At 46.2% G+C, this 18820-nt stretch overlaps 8 protein-coding genes and 1 non-coding gene across 9 annotated transcripts; 3 read left to right on the top strand and 6 right to left on the bottom strand. All coding sequences in view use genetic code 12, as the record gives it.

Annotated features, from left to right (window-relative positions):
* Positions 1-63: 63 nt before the first annotated feature.
* On the bottom strand, positions 64-984 carry pan6 (pantoate-beta-alanine ligase; the record flags this gene model as incomplete). Its single annotated transcript, XM_006688322.1, has 1 exon — positions 64-984. One exon carries the CDS (start codon positions 982-984, stop codon positions 64-66), a length of 921 nt encoding a protein of 306 aa, XP_006688385.1.
* A 645-nt stretch (positions 985-1629) lies between these two features.
* On the top strand, positions 1630-4362 carry DAL81 (Fungal specific transcription factor; the record flags this gene model as incomplete). The annotated part of the gene is made up of 1 exon (XM_006688321.2): positions 1630-4362. The coding sequence occupies one exon, from the start codon at positions 1630-1632 to the stop codon at positions 4360-4362; it is 2733 nt and encodes a 910-aa protein (XP_006688384.1).
* A 69-nt stretch (positions 4363-4431) lies between these two features.
* Positions 4432-5043, bottom strand: ARC19 (Arp complex subunit; the record flags this gene model as incomplete). Its single annotated transcript, XM_006688320.1, has 2 exons — positions 4432-4944; positions 5041-5043. 2 exons carry the CDS (start codon positions 5041-5043, stop codon positions 4432-4434), a joined length of 516 nt encoding a protein of 171 aa, XP_006688383.1.
* Positions 5044-5149: 106 nt separating this feature from the next.
* On the bottom strand, positions 5150-7039 carry PRP40 (U1 snRNP protein; the record flags this gene model as incomplete). The annotated part of the gene is made up of 1 exon (XM_006688318.1): positions 5150-7039. One exon carries the CDS (start codon positions 7037-7039, stop codon positions 5150-5152), a length of 1890 nt encoding a protein of 629 aa, XP_006688381.1.
* Positions 7040-7604: 565 nt separating this feature from the next.
* Positions 7605-8366, top strand: PSN45_000934 (uncharacterized protein; the record flags this gene model as incomplete). The annotated part of the gene is made up of 1 exon (XM_006688317.2): positions 7605-8366. One exon carries the CDS (start codon positions 7605-7607, stop codon positions 8364-8366), a length of 762 nt encoding a protein of 253 aa, XP_006688380.1.
* A 243-nt stretch (positions 8367-8609) lies between these two features.
* On the top strand, positions 8610-14004 carry VPS10 (vacuolar protein sorting/targeting protein PEP1; the record flags this gene model as incomplete). The annotated part of the gene is made up of 3 exons (XM_006688316.2): positions 8610-8686; positions 8751-9029; positions 9345-14004. 3 exons carry the CDS (start codon positions 8610-8612, stop codon positions 14002-14004), a joined length of 5016 nt encoding a protein of 1671 aa, XP_006688379.2.
* Positions 14005-14178: 174 nt separating this feature from the next.
* Positions 14179-14251, bottom strand: PSN45_000932. Its single transcript has one exon. It is a non-coding gene; the product is annotated as a tRNA-Trp (tRNA).
* Positions 14252-14592: 341 nt separating this feature from the next.
* Positions 14593-15091, bottom strand: RPL44 (60S ribosomal protein eL42; the record flags this gene model as incomplete). The annotated part of the gene is made up of 2 exons (XM_006688925.2): positions 14593-14909; positions 15088-15091. 2 exons carry the CDS (start codon positions 15089-15091, stop codon positions 14593-14595), a joined length of 321 nt encoding a protein of 106 aa, XP_006688988.1.
* A 427-nt stretch (positions 15092-15518) lies between these two features.
* On the bottom strand, positions 15519-18818 carry PSN45_000930 (pre-mRNA-splicing factor ATP-dependent RNA helicase Prp16; the record flags this gene model as incomplete). Its single annotated transcript, XM_066157556.1, has 1 exon — positions 15519-18818. One exon carries the CDS (start codon positions 18816-18818, stop codon positions 15519-15521), a length of 3300 nt encoding a protein of 1099 aa, XP_066013653.1.
* Positions 18819-18820: the final 2 nt, after the last annotated feature.

The raw sequence follows: 18820 nt of genomic DNA, 5'->3' as shown, positions 1-18820 counted from the left end.
TTAGCCAATTTTGCTATTTATTTTCTGTTGCATTTGCCTTCCCAGTTCCACCAGTAAACTCACTCAATGGAGAATGACATTATCGATGAGCCTAGTTTGCTGGCTGGAACCCTCGCGGGGTACCCGCACCGCTGTCGACACCACCGCACCTACGCCCGGCTCCACCACCTCAAGGTCCTCTAGCGTCTCAGGATGACTCAAGGCTATATACTCAATGTCAAACCCAGTACTGTCGTTCAAGGTGTCGGTAATTCGTGCTAGGATCTCGCCCACATTCACAGGCCCATGCTGGCTCTTCTCCTGGTAAAACCTCTCACCGTTCACCAAAGATTGGTAGATTACTGCACTTTTCTGTTTCGTTTCCTCTGAAAGGTACGCATTTCGTGAAGACATCGCCAACCCGTTTGCTTCTCTCTTTGTGGGCAACACCTTGACCGTGGTTTCAATAAGCAAGTCTTTGACCAAGTTTTGTACCACCACACACTGTTGGGCATCTTTCTGGCCAAAATACACTCTTGTAGGTGTCACCGCATTCAACAATTTGGTCACCACCGTAGCAACTCCGCGGAAGAACTGGGGCCGCAGCGATCCTTCAAGCTGCTCAGAGCATCCTTTAACGGCCACAAAAGCACCTCTTTGTTCATCTATGTTTGTGGATATACCAGATGGGTACATTTCTGAAACCTTGGGAATGAACACCGCATCCACCTTTTTACCGGGGAACTGGTTCAAGAGGGCCATGTCGGCGTCGACAGTCCGGGGGTAGGCGTCTAGGTCTTCGTGGGGAGCGAATTGGGATGGGTTCACAAAGATCAGAACTATGGACTTATCGTTGTCTTGTAGGGACTGGGAGATGAGTGAGCAGTGGCCATCATGTAAGGCACCCATGGTGGGGACGAGGCCAACCGACTGGTGGGCGAATAGGGCGTTGGCTCGCCACTGGCGGACTTGTGCCACTGTTCTGAAGATCTGGATGGACTTCATGGTACTGAAAATTTTTCGGACTCCGCGTTTGAGAAGGAACGACGGTACGAGTGGGGAGATGAAATAGCGGGAGCTGGCGAGAGGGAAAATGGCGAGAGAAAATGAAGAGAGTGCGAGGAATAGCGGGAGTGACGGTACGAATGGAGCACGAGGAATAGCGAGAACCGTACAAATGGAGCGCGAGAAATAGCGAAAACGGTACGTATGAAACCCAAGAAAGAGCCGGAACCGTACAAATGAAACACCAGAAACAGCGAGAGCGGTACAAATGAAACGCAAGAAATCGTAGGACACCCACTAGATAATATCCATAAGCACCCGTCCCTGATATACTCTCCCTCTTCTGCACAGTCCAACTCCTCTCCCTCCTCTAGCGCCATTTCCGCACCATCTCCTTATCTTATCCCCGAGTGCCTGCACCAATATCATCCCAGATTCTCAAAAAAAAAAAACCAAACTGAAGTTTAATTTCTCCCCGTATCTGACTATCAACCAATTACACCCACTATCATCGCCATTCCGCGCACCCGTCTCCATCTTCTTGCTTACATTACCTCCACCTGATTGGTTCTATTCATTCCCCTTTGTTCCCTTCTTTTCCGCCTGAATTTCATTTGCTCCTTTTGTGTGCGTTGTTGCGTGAATATGAATCAGACGAATAACCCAGATACTACCAGCTCGTACACCTCGTACCACCAGTCCGACCCGTCCGGTGGCGGCGAAAATGGCGTTGGCCCCAAGTCAGACCAGGACTTCCACAATAACAACTTTATGGATTCCAACTGGGCCAATTCACTTTTGATGGACGATAACCATCTTCTCTACGATATGCATTTCCCGCCTCACATAGAGGGCGCTACCCCGACAAACAACATCGTACAGAGCATTCAGTACCAGAACCATGTTTCGCCGGAGATCAATGACCCGTCAGACAAATCCAAAATCCCCACGCCCGACCTGCAAACACAAACACAAAACCACGCCAAGCAGGCGCCCAAAGCCCGCAAGAAACAAGGCCCCCGGCTCGAGCTGACGCCCGCTTCGGCGGCATCGTCGGCACTGGCCACCCCCAACAACCTAAATGCCAAACAGTCCAAACCTCGAAGGCCCTGTGACCACTGCCGCAGAAAGAAAACCAAGTGTGTGTTGATTCCGGGAACCGCTAACTGTGTACAGTGTGAGGCCCGATCATTGGGGTGCACGTTTGTGGACGTGGCCATCAAAAGAAAACCGCTCGATATTCCCGAAGAAATGGGTCTGGTTGCAAAGCGCCCCAAGGAAGAGTACTCGGGCTCCGGCCCCAGCCCCATCGTGGCCCCAAACGTACCCATCCGTGACGTGGCCCCCGTTCAGGACTACTCATCCATGAACAATTCGCTCTTGAAAAAAACCCTTTCCTTGCAGTTCCCCCGGTCCAGTTTCTATATTGGCCCCAGCTCGTTCATTTACGACATAAATCTCCTCAACTTGGTGATAGACGCTCAGAACAAGCAGCGAGGGTTGCCAGTGAACTCGGGTAGAATCGAGCAGATCAACTTGAACGATGCAATTTCCTTACGAAAAGTCAGTGCCGATGCCCAGTTCGTGTTGAAGGATGACCAGTCGCCCCAGCTGTACCAGACGATGCTGAATGACGTGGACTCGATCGAGAAGTTTGTGGCACCCCACGGCCAGATCCTCATCGACTTGTACTTTCGTATTGTGCACCCATCCTACCCCATCTTACATAAAAAGGTGTTTTTGGAGAAGTACTCCAGAACTCACCGAGAATTTAGTGCCCCATTGTTGGCTGCCGTGTACGTTTTGGCCATCCAGTGGTGGGACTACGACCCGTCCCTCAACCGGTTTCCCAAGCCCAATGTCGAGATGATCCTAAAAATTGGCTTGAACAACTACTTACTTGAGATCATGAAGAGACCCAAGCTTAGCGCGGTCCAGGCGGGCTTGCTTTTGCTCCAGTGCAAGCACATCGTCAGAGTGTCGAAAAACAACCAGGAGAACAACAACACCCAGCAGGCGTCTCAGACTCTCAATGACTTGGGCTACAGCGATTGGGTGTTGTGTTCACAGGTGATTGCATTGGCCGAAGAGTTGGGGTTGGGGCTCGACTGCACCGACTGGAAGCTTCCCAAGTGGGAACGAGGGTTGAGAAAAAGACTTGCCTGGGCCGTATTTATGGAGGACAAATGGCTCTCGCTCAAGAATGCTAGACCTTCCCACATCAACCTGATGAACTGGGTGGTGACCTTGTTGCTAGAAGAAGACTTCCCCGAGAAGCATGGTGATGGAGACTTGAAGGAGGGCTCTTCAGACATTGACAATGGCAAGAAGATCTTCATTGCTTTGATTGAGCTCTCTCAGATATTGTCGGAGATCTTGGACAGTTTCTACTCAATGAAGGCAATGAACGAGCTCAAGGACGATATTGCAGAGATCTTGAAACTCGCTAAGCCCATCCAGTTGGGTCTTCGAAACTGGTACCATTCGTTACCCATTGAACTTCAAATGAGCTCGGTTCAAACTCGAAAACTCTGTTCCAACGGGTACCTTCAGTTGGCATATTTTGCAACCGAGTTAACTTTGCACCGCAAAATCATCACCGCCATCCATAACCAAAATCTTGCCGGGAAAGTACCCCCCAAGGAAATGGTGGCCGTGTGTCGGCAGGCTGCCAAAACCCGGTTGTTGGCAGCCATTGACTTCGTAAGAGACTTGAAGCCTGAACACATCCACTCATTCTGGCATTCGTCAGCTGCGTCAAACTTCACCCTAATCGGAACTTTTGCATCCATTTTGTTTGCGTCGGCTCCCACCAAAGAAGAAAGCATATTTTTCAGAGACCAGATCTTCAACTACCGATGGATCCTCAAAATCTCCTCCAAGGGCTTTGACCAAGTGGGTGATGCGTTATCTCAGTTGGACCTTGTGTTGAACCATATTCCTGGTTTGCTCAGTGAGAGCTCGGATCTCCCCATGGTTCTACCAACGGTCCAAGATATGCCTATCCAACGACCGGAGTCGGCCCAGCTGACCCAGAGACAGCTCTCTAACCCGGCCATAAGTCCGTTTACCATGACGAGTCCCGTCAACTTCAACGGACACTTGGGCCACAAACGAAGCAACAGCTCACACAACAAGTCCGAACATGCCTCGCCCTACGAGACGGTGACTGGGTCGGGCTTGGGCATCGGTACTAAGCCCAGGATCTCGTCGCCCCACTCGTCACTGGGGTTCTCGCCGCGTGAGACCACCCGTGGGGTCAGCTCGTTCAACATCTCGTCCGCCGAGTCCAACTCCCCGGGCGGTGAGAGGTCCAAGCATACCAGTCCCATCATCACCAAGTCTCTAGTCAACACCAGAAGAGATGACACACAGTAGTTATGGTGCACATGTACACTAGCCTATGAACAGTCGTTACATATGTATTTTTATAGAGAAATGTATAACTCAGTCAAAGGGAGTCAAGTAAGCCTCGGCGATCACACGGGCTCGGGCGTTGAGGAAAAGCTTCATCTCACTTATTTCCTTGTCGACCTCTTCCATGAATTCTATGATAAAGTCCACCAACTTGTCCTTCAACATCTGTTCCGTGTGAAAATTGGTTACTAAAAATGAGATGTCGTAGCCCTTGATAGGCACTCTTCTCAAGATGAAGAAGTTCTCGGCTCTGGACGTCAAGAACCGCGCAAACTGGTGTACCAAAATCTGTTCGATTTCGTCTGCCTGTTTGATTTTAATCGACACTCTCACAGAGTTAATAGATGGTTCAATCAACACCTTTTCGTTTTCGTTTCTGGCTATCACCATGGGGTTCAAAATCAACTCGGGGTTGTGTGAGTTGTCCACCTCTATTTCAGGCCGGTTGTGTCTTTCGACCAATTGTGATGAAAAGTCCTCCAAACATATGGCGGCCGTTAAGGACGATCTGACTGCCGTCAAGTAAGGCTTCAACGATTGCGACTAAGATGGGTTAGTAGAGATTTTGTGGAAGAGCACAATTGCCACGAAAGGGACCGTCCGGGTCGCAGTGGCGTGCCATTGGATGGATGTACGTACCATTATTGTATATCTCCCTGTGAGTAGTTTCAACGGAGTTGTGATCGAGTGCGACAATGTTCTTGGTACAGACACGCATTAAATAATCATGGTATATACTTCTAATAACCTAGTAATTGAGAAGGACCTTGGGTTTCTTGACACCTGAGTCGTGAGGCCGTTTACGGTCAGTTGAGTCATCATATGGTCTCAGCCGCTTGGAAGTCTGGATTTTTTTCGACTCGGCTATGTTGAGTTTTCGTATAAACTCCTCCATGGCTTCCTTAAGAATATCTTCCCATGTCCTGGAGCTGGAACTGTGTTTCTGAAGAGCAGACCATGACTCAAACACACGTGCAAACTCAGGAGCGTGCTTGAGGGTGTCAAGTTTTGCAGGGTCGAATTCCTTCAAAGAATACGCTTTTTTGTCGTTTTCCACCGTCTCTATAATCGTTACTTTGTCAGGAACACCTTCGTCTGCATTGGAAACCACCAGGAAGACGGGAAGTTGGTGGAACTTGGCTAGAAGAAAGTGTTCAAACCCGGTGACGTCGAGTTTCAACGTCCGTTCCAACAGTTCGAGTTTCTGCTGCTGTTTGGTTTCCCAATTCTTCTTCAACATGTCATAAATCAAGTCGATCTCGCTCTCTTCATCTGTGGCTACAAAGGATAACCCCTCAAGTCGTTCGTCCTTCACACTGGATAGCTTATCAACAAAAATGTGCTTGGAAGCCAAAAGCTTTGACATTTCAAATGACTCGTCGGTACCAGAAACCTGCTGGATTACACCTTCGACTAAGTCAACCTTCAACTTTAAGAGCTGTTGTTTCTCGCTGACTATATCCCAGAACAATTCCAAAGCACTGGACCCGTTACGTCCACAGATCTCTATAAAAGCATCTTCATCCTCAATTAGAGGGAAAATTTCCTTGAAAGTAGTATTTGCTTGGATCGGGAGTTCTGACAATAGGGTTTTGAAGCTGTCTCGGGCCTTTCGGTCAGAAGTGTAATTCTGTTTTTCCAATTGTTCTGTTTCGAGCTCGAGTTTCTTAATCTCCTGAGGGTATATTTTCTCGATGTACAACTCAAGAATATCCACCTTGTGCAACACGTTGAAATGCTTATTAGCCTTGAATCGGCTATCGTTCTGAAGACTTTTGTACAAAGCATCCCAGTCATCACCTTCAGATACTAACTCAGGGTTTATGTTGGTCAAGTACATCTCCAACTCGGAGAGTGCTTGCTCCCGCTTTTGCTTTGAAATACTGTCGTACTCCAGCTTCATGGTGTCCTGGAATTGCTTGAATACGCTATAAATATCTCCATCAGACAAAACTGTATGTTTAAAAATGGGGTTATCTTCCTTCACAAGTCGATTCTTCACACTGAACCATCGCGTTTGGTGGGTCAACTGGCCCTTTTGCTTGTACGACTCGAGAACCTGGTCGAAGTTGGTCTTGAATGCTTCACGGACATCTGTCTTGTTGCTCGCTTGTTTCTTGGTTTCATCCATCAAGTATTCGTCGTAAAGTCTCTTACGATCTAGCGAATCTTCAACCGACCAGTAGACGGCACTATTGATGAGCTTGGCCATCACATCCTGGAATGTCCATGTCGAATTGACCTTATTCTCCCGCAAAAGCTCTTTGAAGGCATCTTCTGTGGATGGGTTTTCTTTTGTTTGTGGCTCCAGAAGATCATCAGCGACGATGGGTTTCAGTTCCAATTCTTTATCAAGTTCTGTCATCTTCTCGGGCTCCTCCGCATCTTCATCATCATCTGTAGCTATCTGGACGACAGAGTCCTCGCCGCTAACGAAATCTTCGGGTTTGTCCCAGGTAGTCTCACCTGACTCTGAGTTATAGTAGTACTTTGTTCCATCGTCAGTGGTGAATTCTTGCCAGTTTGACGGGGTTTTATCGAGTTCGGGGTTTGTCCAGCTGGTGTCTTGCGTGATGGCATTGTAGAAGTACTCGTTTCCATCGTCGTCCACCACTTTCTCCCATGCTCCTTCAGCCATTGTGTGTGAAATGATTTTCAGATGAGCTGCGAATTGTGAGCTGCGAAGCGCAGATAAGTAGCGAATACAGCACAAAGCCTAATTGTAAAGAAAGTCTAGGAGTTAGAGTGGTCCTTGTGGTTTGATACTTGTATTTCCTTACACTACTATTGTTATTTCTAATAATACCTGTTTTCAGTTTGGAGATGTATGGGTCAGAACTTCAGACCCAAAACCCACCGAAAAGCAAATAACGATTAACATGTACAAACTGCTTTGGGATTCGTGTTGTTTTCATGTACTTGTCGTGTGTGTGCCTTTGCTCTTGTCTTTTCATGTTTCTCTCACATCCTTCTCACATCCTTCTCATGTTTCTACTACTTTGTTGAGCTATTGAGGTATTTTGGTATCTGGCCAAGCACTATCGTGTTCAACTGAATGCCACAAAGTCACTCAGTAAACAACCGGGCCACCACCTCCACCGTCAATAAAGACCCTCTCAATTCTATCTCAATCCTCTTGTCGAAGTCTCGCGCTTTCCAAATTTTGCACCCAATCCACAAACATCTTCTTCCATTATTTCCCGATGGCAAAGACCACATACTCGATTGATACCCTTTTACTGCTCAAAACATCCCAGAAAATAGACTTGGGCTCCAAGTTGGACGAATTGTTCCCACCCGACCTACAACAGCCAGGCAGAACTCTTCCCCAAAAACCCAACTTCAATCCCAGAAGAAACAGGTTCAAGACACCCCAAACCCCAACCCAAACTTCCCTGCTCGATTTGATCTCCCAACTTTCAGGCTACGAAAACGCCCCTGTCAGGTTTCCAATCCCGGGCGTATACTCCTATCCCATCACAGTGTGTCCAGAAAATATGCCATTTGCTCCAAACTGCTACCCCGGATTCTTACAGCTTCCAGCTGGGTCACGGATAGTCGCTGTGGAACACGGAAAGAAGGTGCCACAAGGAGCCATTCCTGTGCCCCCAGCGCTACTCAACTCGAACTTCTATGGTCCTTATCCACTTGGTATTCCCAACATGAATTATGCTCCCCAAGAAGGCAGCAAAGCTCTAAGATGGCAGCCATTGGGGTTCCAGCAAGCGAGCCCGGCCCCTAAGAATACCAAATTATCCAGATCTTTTGGAGCCGGTCATCCTGCTTCAATGCCAATTCGTGTAGCCGTTCCGGCTCCCACACCAGCTTGTGAGCCAGAAACCCAGCCAGCGGCCGACTCGCTAAGCACAAAATCCTACGTGTCCAACGACGATGAAACAGTATCAACTTTGGGCCTGTCTTATGACAGCTACAACATCCAGATCCAACTTCCTAAGTTTAACTAGTTAGCTGGTGTATTTGGCCAGTGATAAACCTTTGGTAAATCTACGTAGCATTGTATATGTTTTTAAAGCGAATGGAGTTGCCCGATTCAAGTTTACATGCTCAGCTCTATTCTCTACAACACTGTTGCCTCATCCCGTATATCATTAGTGTGGTACCATTTGTTCTACACTATCACACCCAGAGCTAGTTTGTAGTTTTGAAAGTGCGACTGGATCTCATTCTCATAAAATCTCCATCCCAATATGCTGCAAACCTCCAAACCAGATTCCCCCGAGTCCGGTGATTCTCTTCCAGAATGGTCAGGCTTGCAAGTCAAACTGTATGTGCAAAGTCCTACACAGAGACTCTCTAATTACTCCATGTACTAACGGTTTTGTTTCTAGCCGATTTAGCCCCACATACGTTGAGGCCCATCAAGGTGAAGATGAGTTTGAATCCGTGAACATCGACATCCTCACATGGACGGCCATCATTTCTGCCGGAATTGGAAAGCTCTACGGCATTGTGGGACAGGCGTTGTACTTCAAGGTCGAGGATCTTGGTGATGGTCATAGTTGCACTATTCGGGTGATGAAAGAAGATGAAAAGCAGTTTTTGAACAGTTTTTTCAGCCACAAGTTCAAACTAAACAGCTTCTACGGAGGTTCTGTGGATGCAGAAACGTATGTGGTTCACCTACAGACCATCCCGCTTGGTGTACCAGAAGAACCGTATATATAGACTCGAAATCAGAGAATTACATAGATTGTACAATAGAAACAATAGCAATAACGAGTCCTGAGAACCATATGCTACCAATACGGGCGTAGGAACGCAACTTTGACTTGGTCAGAGTTAATTCCAGTATTACATTCACCTTTGAACTGCTGTAAATAGTTTCGGCAGCGCGAAGGTGCGTATCAACGAATTTCCTCAAACCATATATTCGCTAGCAACGTACATCTTTTTCAATTGCAATTCTCAATCCACAAAATGAGACTTCCAGGCAACATCGTGGTGTTGCTTGTGGCATTGTTGTATTTGCCATTTGCAGAGGGGAAATTCGAGCCCAAAATCTCCGTGAATAGAGAATCACTGGTGGCACAAGAGTATCTATACTTGGAAGATTCTCCCAATGTATTGGTGTTACGAGACTTGAAAGTCTCAATTTCCACCGACAGAGGCAATAAATGGGGCCCTGTGAAAGGAATTGACGACAATGACTCCATCTTCTTCTTACAAAGAAATGCATTTGATTCCTCTAAAGTCTACGCTTCTACTACCGGGAAAACCCACTACTATAGTCTGGATAAAGGGCTTTCGTGGAAGAAATTTGAGATACAAATCAAGGAAGGCTTCGACATTGTGGAGCCCCCACGGTTCTTACCCAATTTCAAAGATCCTGCCAAGGTGATGGTGGAATACATTCAATGCGGTAAGCATCAACTGGCAGAAAGCTGTAAGAGCCTGGTGTTCTACTCAAAGAACTTGGACACCGACCCGTTGACTCCGGTGAACGTCGACGTTTCCAAGTGTACTTTTTTGATGTCCAGCAGCATTATGAAGGGTCCTGAAGATCGGATTTTTTGTATTGAAGACAAAATCAACTCGTTTGGACATGTGGTGGAGTCGCTATTGGTGAGTTCAGACGACCATTTTAAAACCAAGAAGGTATTGAACCATGGCTTCTCGAAGTCTGGCCGGTTGCTTGATATCCGGGTTCTGCTGAACTTCATCACAGCGGTGGTGAGAAACGACAAGTACAACTCTAAGTCCAAAGTGACACTTTTGGTGTCCAAAGACGGAGAAACGTTCAACGCGGCCGACTTGCAGTCGGAGGTGGCGTACGGTGCCATGAACTTCTTGCCCTCTTCTGCCCTGGGTTTGTTTATTTCTGTAACCCCTTTCACGAACTTTCTTTCAATGGGTAGCTACTCAACAGTGTATGCTTCTGACTCTTCCGGTTTAAGATTCAAGAAGGTAGCTGAAAACGTTGCCAATCAGGAATTCGAGAAAATTCAAACCATTGATGGTGTTTGGTTGTCGGATGTTTTTGGTAAGGATTCGAAGGACACTAAAGACAAACCCTCTCTTATTGATTTGATTATGGGTGGTGGGGCCGACAAAGACGTGATTTCGCAGATTTCCTTCAACGATGGTAAGGACTGGAACCCGTTGAAGGTGGACGACGAATCTTGTACTGGAGATGACTGCTCTTTGCACTTGTTGACCTCGAGTCAAATGGACGGGGAAGGGAAGTTTGTGACTGGCCCAACTCCAGGTATTGTATTGGGAGTTGGAAACACCGGCAAGAAACTAGATCACGGGTTTGAGCACATGAGAACGTTCATTTCCCGTGATGGAGGGGCTTCGTGGAAACAGGCCCTTGATAAACCGTGTATGTACTCGTTTGGAGACTTGGGAAATATCATCGTGGCCCTTCCGTACTTTGGAAAGAAACAAGGCAGCACCAACACACTTTACTACTCTCTCGACCAAGGTTTGAGCTGGGATAGTAAGGAGTTGGATGTGGCTTTCTTTCCGCTCTCTGTATCCACAACCGTTGATGGAACTGGTACACATTTCCTCATCACTGGGTTAATTGACAACACTCCAGAAAAGACTGGAGACTATGACTTCAGCGAAGTGTTGTACTCGTTGGATTTTAGTGAAGCCTACGACAAAAAGTGTCTGAAGGATGACTTTGAGCAGGTCTACGCCAGAGTGGCTGCCGACGATAAGAAGCCTTTGTGTATGTACGGACACCGTGAGAAGTTCAAGAGAAGAAAGGCAGAGTCTAAATGCTTTGCAGCTACTCTTTACGAAGATGTCACTGTTTATGACGAATCTTGTGACTGTTCTGACCAGGACTTTGAATGTGCTCCTGGATTCAAGGTTTCTAAAAAAGGTGGATCCTGTGAACCCGACAAGAAAGTCATTGGAGAAATGTGCCGAACCCAGAAAGTGAAAGAGTTAAGCCTTCCTGACAAAGTGTTAGCAGATGGAAACGAATGTAGTATTGGCAAGAAGTCGTTCAAGCAGTTTATTTCCGAGCACAAATTGAAGTGTTCCGACTACATCGACAAGGACGACAAGGATAAGGATAAGAGCAAGAAGATTGAGGTTTCTAAGTTTTCTTTTGAAGGAAAGATGACCGAGTACACTTACTTTGAACAAGGTGATGATTACAGAGGTGAAAACATCATTGTCAGAACTTCTGATAACAGACTCTACGCATCCAGAACTGGAGGTACGAAGTTTGTCAAGGCTCCAATGTATGAGGAGGTTTTGGCGTATTTCATGGGCTCTGTTCCTGGTCAAATTGTTTTGGTAACCAATTCCGAAATCTTCTTTGTGTCTACTGATGCTGGGAACTCGTACATGCGGTACAAAGCGCCTTCTCGTTTGAGTGCTCAGAATCCATACGTTTCTTTTCATAAAGAGTCGGTTGATCAATTCATTTGGTACGGAGCTAATACTGAACTAGGGTGTGGAGATATCTTCCTGGACAACTGTAAGTCCACTGCTTACATTACAACCACCGGAGGTGAAATATTTACTACATTGAGAGAGGATATTGTCAAGTGTGACTTTGTGGGGCCAATCTTGAAAGAAGCCGAGAAGAGTGAAAATTTGATCTTCTGCTCGGTGATTGACAAAGAATCCAAACAGCTTAAGTTGGTGTCAACAACTGACAACTTCAAGACCGAAAAGGTGTTAGCCAAAGGCATTGTGGGATATGCCATCTCCGGTAACTACGTTATTGTTGGTGCTGTGGATGACAAAGAAGGTACCTTAACGGCCATGGTAACTGTTGACGGATCGACCTTTGCTAAAGCAGCTTTTCCTCGTGATTTGAACATCGACATCAAACAGGCTTTCACTGTTTTGGACGCTGCTACCGGTTCCATATTCATGCACGTAACCACCCAGTCGAAAAAGGGAGATGAATATGGCGCTATCTTGAAGTCAAATTCCAATGGAACCTCGTATGCTTTGACGTTAGATCATGTCAACCGTAATACAGTTGGATTTGTGGACTACGACAGGATTCAGGGAATTGAAGGGATTTTGGTTGCAAACGTTGTTTCCAATTACAAAGAAGACTCGGAAAAAAAGCTAAAGACGATGATTTCCCATAACGACGGAGGAGAGTGGAACTATATCGAGCCTCCCACTGTCGATTCAAAGGGCAAGAAATATAAGTGTGGTGGTAAGACAATCAAGGACTGTTCGCTTAACTTGCACAGTTTCACTGAGAGAGCTGATTACCGAGACACCTTTTCTTCACCTTCGGCAATTGGAATTATGATTGGAATTGGAAACGTTGGATCTCATTTGACTAAAAAGAGCACTGGAGATACGTTTTTAACTCGTGATGGAGGTTTGACTTGGAAAGAAATCAAAAAGGGTGCTTACATGTGGGAGTATGGTGACAGAGGAAGCATTATTGTGTTGGTAAAAGACGGTAAGACAAACGAATTGTCGTATTCTTTAGATGAAGGAAAGAAGTGGATCAACTTCAAGTTTGCCGACGATGAAGTGGATATCAAAGACTTGGCAACGGTTCCAAGCGACAACTCGAGAAAGTTCATTGTGTTTGCTGAAAAGGATGCAGACAGTGTTGCCTATACCATCGACTTTACCGACATTCACCAAAGACAGTGTCAATTGGATTTGGATAATCCCAGCAATGATGATTTCGAATACTGGTCGCCAAAACATCCCAACGGAGTGAACGACTGCTTGTTTGGGCACGAAGCCAAATACTTGAGGAGATCCTCATCTCACACCGACTGTTTCATTGGAATGGCCCCATTGAGTGAGGGTTTCAAGGTCACTAAAAACTGTTCTTGTACCAGACAAGACTATGAATGCGATTACAACTACTTTAGAGATGGCGACAACACCTGTAAGTTAGTCAAGGGATTATCACCTTCGGATCACAAGAAGGAAATGTGCAAGAATGATGCGTTCCAGTACTTTGAACCCACCGGGTACAGAAAGATCCCCTTGTCAACCTGCCAGGCTGGTAAACAATTTGATGCATTTGTGCCACAAGCTTGTCCCGGAAAAACCAAACAGTTCAACGAGTACTACGGAAGAGATGTGGGCATTGGTAAGCTTCTCTTGATCATTGGTATACCTTTGGCGGTGTTCATATTTGCAACCTGGTTTGTGTATGATAGAGGAATTCGCCGAAACGGAGGATTCAAGCAGTTGGGACAAATCCGGTTGGATGACGACGAGTTGGACTTCCACCCCATTGAAAACAACCTGGTGGACAAGGCCGTCAACTCTGTTGTCAGAGGAGGTATTTTCGCTGTGGCAGTGGTGATTGCAACTTTCAAGACCTTGAGAAAAGTTGACAAAGCCATATTTGAAAGAGTGGTCTCGCAGGTGTTTGGCGGAGGTGCTGGTCGGCGGAACTATGTGAGTGTTCCTGACATCGACAATGATGAAGAAGAGTTGTTCGGAAATTTTAGGGACAACTATGATGATGAATTGGAACACGGAGATACAGAGGATTTCCATCAGCAGTTTTCCGACAACCTCAACGAGGACAATGGGTTTGACAACGAGCCGGCAGAGATCGACTCGGATGCCCGATTGTTTGATATTGATGATCAAAGCGATGAGGAACCCAGTTTGAAGTAGGTTGGGTAGTCAATTAAATAGTCTCACTTTTGATGTGGTGTTAAAAACCCTGGTGTTTTGCACAAAAATAAACGATTGGATAAGATACCAAGTATATATGTATACGAACTAGGTGAATGTAAGCTTGATAACAAACAGGATAGATTAGGGCTAAAAAACCAAAAATATAAGGTGTGGCACGGACAGGACTTGAACCTGCAACCCTTGGTGTTGGAAACCAAAGCTCTGCCAATTGAGCCACCGCACCATCCTTAGTCTAAAACCGAGGCGGATTTAGGCGGCGTTCACACCGAATAATAGGTAAGAGCACTCCCGATACCCATTTGATTCCCCAATTAAGATACAGCTATGTATTCGAAAGGCATTTCATATGAGCTAATACTGACCGATACCACCAGGATTCACTCTTATGAACCCCTGAGCAACTGGAGACGGTTTCTGATTCATCTCCAAGCGGTTAGGGACGTGTCCGTTCAAAAATCTTCAATTTTTCATGTCTTAGTCATGCTGACATTCCTACAACTTCTACTACCTCTATCAATGATTAGTTTATTCTTAAGTATACATGAATAAGATATATAATAAACCTTAAAATTGCAAAGCTTGACCTTTTTGTTTCTTGTTTCCACCCAATTCAAAGTGCTTACATCTCTTCAATGACAATTGCAACTTGGTCTTACAGTTGACACATTCCAATCTCAACACAACCTTCTTGGTAGTCTTGGCCTTCTTCTTAAACACAGGCTTGGTTTGACCACCGTAACCACTTTGCTTACGGTCATATCTTCTCTTACCTTGAGCAAACAAGGAAGCCTTACCAGCCTTGTATTGAGTGACCTTGTGCTGGGTGTGTTTACGACATTCCTTACCTTTACAGTAGGTCTTTCTAGTCTTTGGAATATTAACTACATATGTTAGTACGTGGAGGAAATTGAAGTTGGGTTTGACATTGGAGTTGTGGGCAGATTCAGCTTCTTAACAAGATGGACCTCGAGTGGACTGGAGGCTCTGTGGAGGTGCTGGAGGTGCACTATGCTCTGGTGGTTGGTGTCATGCCCGTGTAGACGATAGCTTTGTACATACCCATTATGAATAATCTGTAACGTTAGTTGTAGAAAACTTGATGTAGTGAAAAAATTATTTGTGAGCGAGTCGCAGTGCCAGGAGGAGGAGGTGACACAAAGTGGGAAAAATTTTCAGACCCGCAGTCCTAGGGCTCAGCCCTATTGGGTTGAGTGGATGTTTTGGGTATATGCAGGTATTGAGAATCTTGCATACGCCAGGAAGTTGCAAAGTCATACCTGTGGTTCTTATTCAAACAACTGAAATGTCACGTTCATCGAAAGAAGAAAAGAGGTATACAGCCACTATCGTATTAGAGTCTTTGCGCAAATTGAAGGCTACGTCAATGTGTGTGTATATACCCAGGAATGTTGTTGCAATTGTCCATGATTTAACATTCATTGAGGGTAGTATAAATGTATATACTGAAGCTCATCTGTACAGAGTCCTGACTAGATGCCCCTCCGTGTCTTAAACCGCAGCACCTTGGTCTCCTTGTATGAAACTGGTTGCTTCGCTGCAGCTTTCTTCTCTCCAAACCGCTTCTTATCGGCCTCGAGACCGGCTGCGAAAAGGCCCTTATCAATGAGATCAAAGCCAATATCGAAACTAAGGAACTTCTTCTGATCGTGCTTCGACACCCCGTAGAATATGTACCCAAACTCAAGGAGCCATAACGGATCTACGGCTGTGACGCAGCTCATGTATTCTTTGGCGGTCAAGATCAACTCGTGATAAATCACAAACGAAGGTGGCACATTAGCCGAATTATTCAAACATGAAGTTGGATGCAAGTACATCTTCATGAAACTATGCCGCAAATTCACATATTCAATCAGGTTGGTATTGGTCAAGTTGAGTTTAGAGAGCCGCGCCGCCAGGTTAAAGAAACAAGCACACAAACACTTCTTGACGGTTTCATCGTCCTGAGCCTTGGTGATGGGGAGCTTCATTTTCTTCATGATGAGCACAAGCTGGTTCTTAATCTCTCGAGCTCGAAGCAACGACTTATTGTTGAGAAAGTTTCGGTTACTCCAGGCCATTAGCTTCCCCATATTTGTACTGGGCTTGCGCAATTGGACTTCCCACTGCTGATAGACGTTCAACAACGTTAGGTGGTCAGACTCACCCACCACGAACTTTTCTCGAGCCAGGTCCGCTTCATTCACTCTTTCCTTGGGCCTATAGAAGATGTTGGGCACCGATAACATCGATACAATAATCAAAATCTCAAGAGAGCACTTGAATTGGCTGGAGGATGCAAGTATAATCAACTTGGAGAGCGAAGGCTCCATGGGGAAGTTGGACATCTTCTCTCCCAAGCTCGTAAGGTTTCCAAAATTGTCCAAGGCTCCTATACTCCAAAGATCATATAGAGAACAAGCCAAAATGTCGGCTGGAGGAGGATCCATGAATGGAAAACTGGAGACGTCTTGGATGCGAAGTGACTTGAGCAATAACATGATGTTGTTTAAGTTGGTTCTCTGGATTTCGGGAATAGGCATTAAGTTCATGTCTTCGGTCAACTCTTTCTCTGAGTACAATCTGAACGCCTTTCCAGGCCCGGTTCTCCCAGCTCTTCCACTTCTTTGGTTGGCATTTGCCTGGGATATGGGGATCATTTGCAAGGTGTCCATTCCAAGTTTGGGGTTGTAAATCTTCACTTTGACCAACCCACAATCAATGACATACTTGACACCATCGACCGTCAACGAAGTTTCAGCAATGTTGGTTGCAACCACCACCTTACGTCTGGCTTTGTTCGACCGGTTGAATATCTTCTTTTGCATATCCGCCGGGAGAGTGGAATAGATGGGAAAGATATCCAAAGGAGGCACATCTTCCAACTCGTCAAGCTTTTCTTGGATGAGTTCACAGGTGGTTTCAATGTCTTCCTGGCCTGTCATGAACACCAATATATCCCCGTCACTTTCTCCGTTAGAATCCAAGTTTTCCAAGTGGATGGTCAAAACTTGCTTGATAGTAGCATCAACGTAGTCCGAGGCTGAACGGTTGTAAAACACCTCCACGGGAAATGTTCTTCCCGGGATGTTGAACTGAGGAGCATTGCCAAAGAAATTAGTAAACAAGTCGGCATTCATCGTGGCAGACGTGACAATCAACTTCAAGTCCTTTCGTCTCATGATTAACATCCGTAAAAGTCCCAATAAAATGTCTGTGCTCAAGGTCCTTTCGTGTGCTTCATCCATGATGATACAAGAGTATTCCAGTAGGTTTGGATCCACCAAAAGCTCCCGCAATAAGATCCCGTCTGTCATGTATTTAATTACTGTTTTGTCTCTCGAGGTCCTATCTTCGAATCGGATGACATACCCTACGTCCTCACCTAACTTGCAGCCCACTTCTTCGCTGACTCTCTTGGCCACCGACATGGCAGCCACTCTTCTGGGTTGCGTACAGCAAATCTGCTTTCTGACACCATTTTTGGAGATGCTCTTACCAAACCCTTCTTCATATAAATACTGGGTCAACTGAGTGGTTTTCCCTGACCCGGTTTCACCAATGATGATCACCACCTGGTTGTCGGATATCACTTGCACAAGACCCGACCGCACCGTGTACACTGGAAGCGACTTTCGCTGGATATCAATTTGAGTGGAGGTAAACCTGGTTTGTTCATCACTTTGTGCTTTCTTCGTCGTTTCTGTGGGCTCTTCAATACCCAAGACATTTCCAAGGTGTGAGCCAGTCAACCCTGATCGATCTTTCGCCTGTTTTGCCCGTTCTTTTTTGGTTCTTCTCTCATTCACCACTCCACTTCCCAGTTTGGCCATCACTGCCAAATGCGAATTGGGGTTTTTGATGGGGTTGAAGCTGGCGGTAATGCCTTTGTGGAACTCCCGCTGTCCCTGGTGGAGCTGGACAGAAAGGTACTCGGCACTTTGCTCCAAAAATGGAGGAACAAAAAAGTGAGAATTGATGGGCAAGTTCGACAAGTCGTTGGACGGGAACATATCGTGGTCGTAGTCTACGTACTCCCCGTACTCATTGAACCCTCCACCGGTTTGGTTGTTTCTGGCCTTGGGCCGGGAGTTATACCTTCTCTTGGGTATATCTGGCGTTGGAACCTCATAGTCGTATTCGTCTCCCAAATACCACTCCCTGTCATTTTCAAGGTCGACGTCGAGATCTAGGTCAATGGAGATAGTTGGCTCCAGGTTCAGCGATACAACCAGTGGTATTGAGAACGGCTCCAGCTCTGTGGTAGAAGAAGGTGACAGAATAGTGTTGTTTTGCAGTATTTCGTTTGGGATGAGTACAGCGTCGGCATGAGGCAGTGCCAGCACCGGTTTCAGTTCTGGGATAAACCCTTCTGAGAGGCTGTCTCCGTGTTTGAGTCGGAAGGCTTCTTCCTTCTTGATTTTCTTGAACTTGAACAGTTTCTTTGGCGCGGGCGGTAGAATCGTATCTGATTCTTCATCAAACAGGATCAATTTGGGTTTCTTGGGCCGTAGCTGTTCCGCCACGGTGGAATTTGGCTCATTTTTATTGGTTCTGGGTGCCTTAAAAGTAGAGATACTTTCTGGGTTATCCGTGGCGGACAGTACCAGTTTTAGTTGATGGTACACCTCTTGAGCAAATGTATCGCTGGGAAACCCCAAAATCTTACAATACGCCACAAAAGCAGCCATATCGTCATTCCCTCGTAGGAAATGTCGGAGCGACGCCACGAAGTTGTCACCAATGGGTTTGTTGAGCCCATTAGAGAGTTTGTGCTTGAGTGAGTCCATGT

Source organism: Yamadazyma tenuis, chromosome 1, assembly GCF_029203305.1.
Source record: "Yamadazyma tenuis chromosome 1, complete sequence".
Classification (NCBI taxonomy): Eukaryota; Fungi; Ascomycota; class Pichiomycetes; order Serinales; family Debaryomycetaceae; genus Yamadazyma; species Yamadazyma tenuis.
This window is presented reverse-complemented; position numbering and strand designations above follow the sequence as displayed.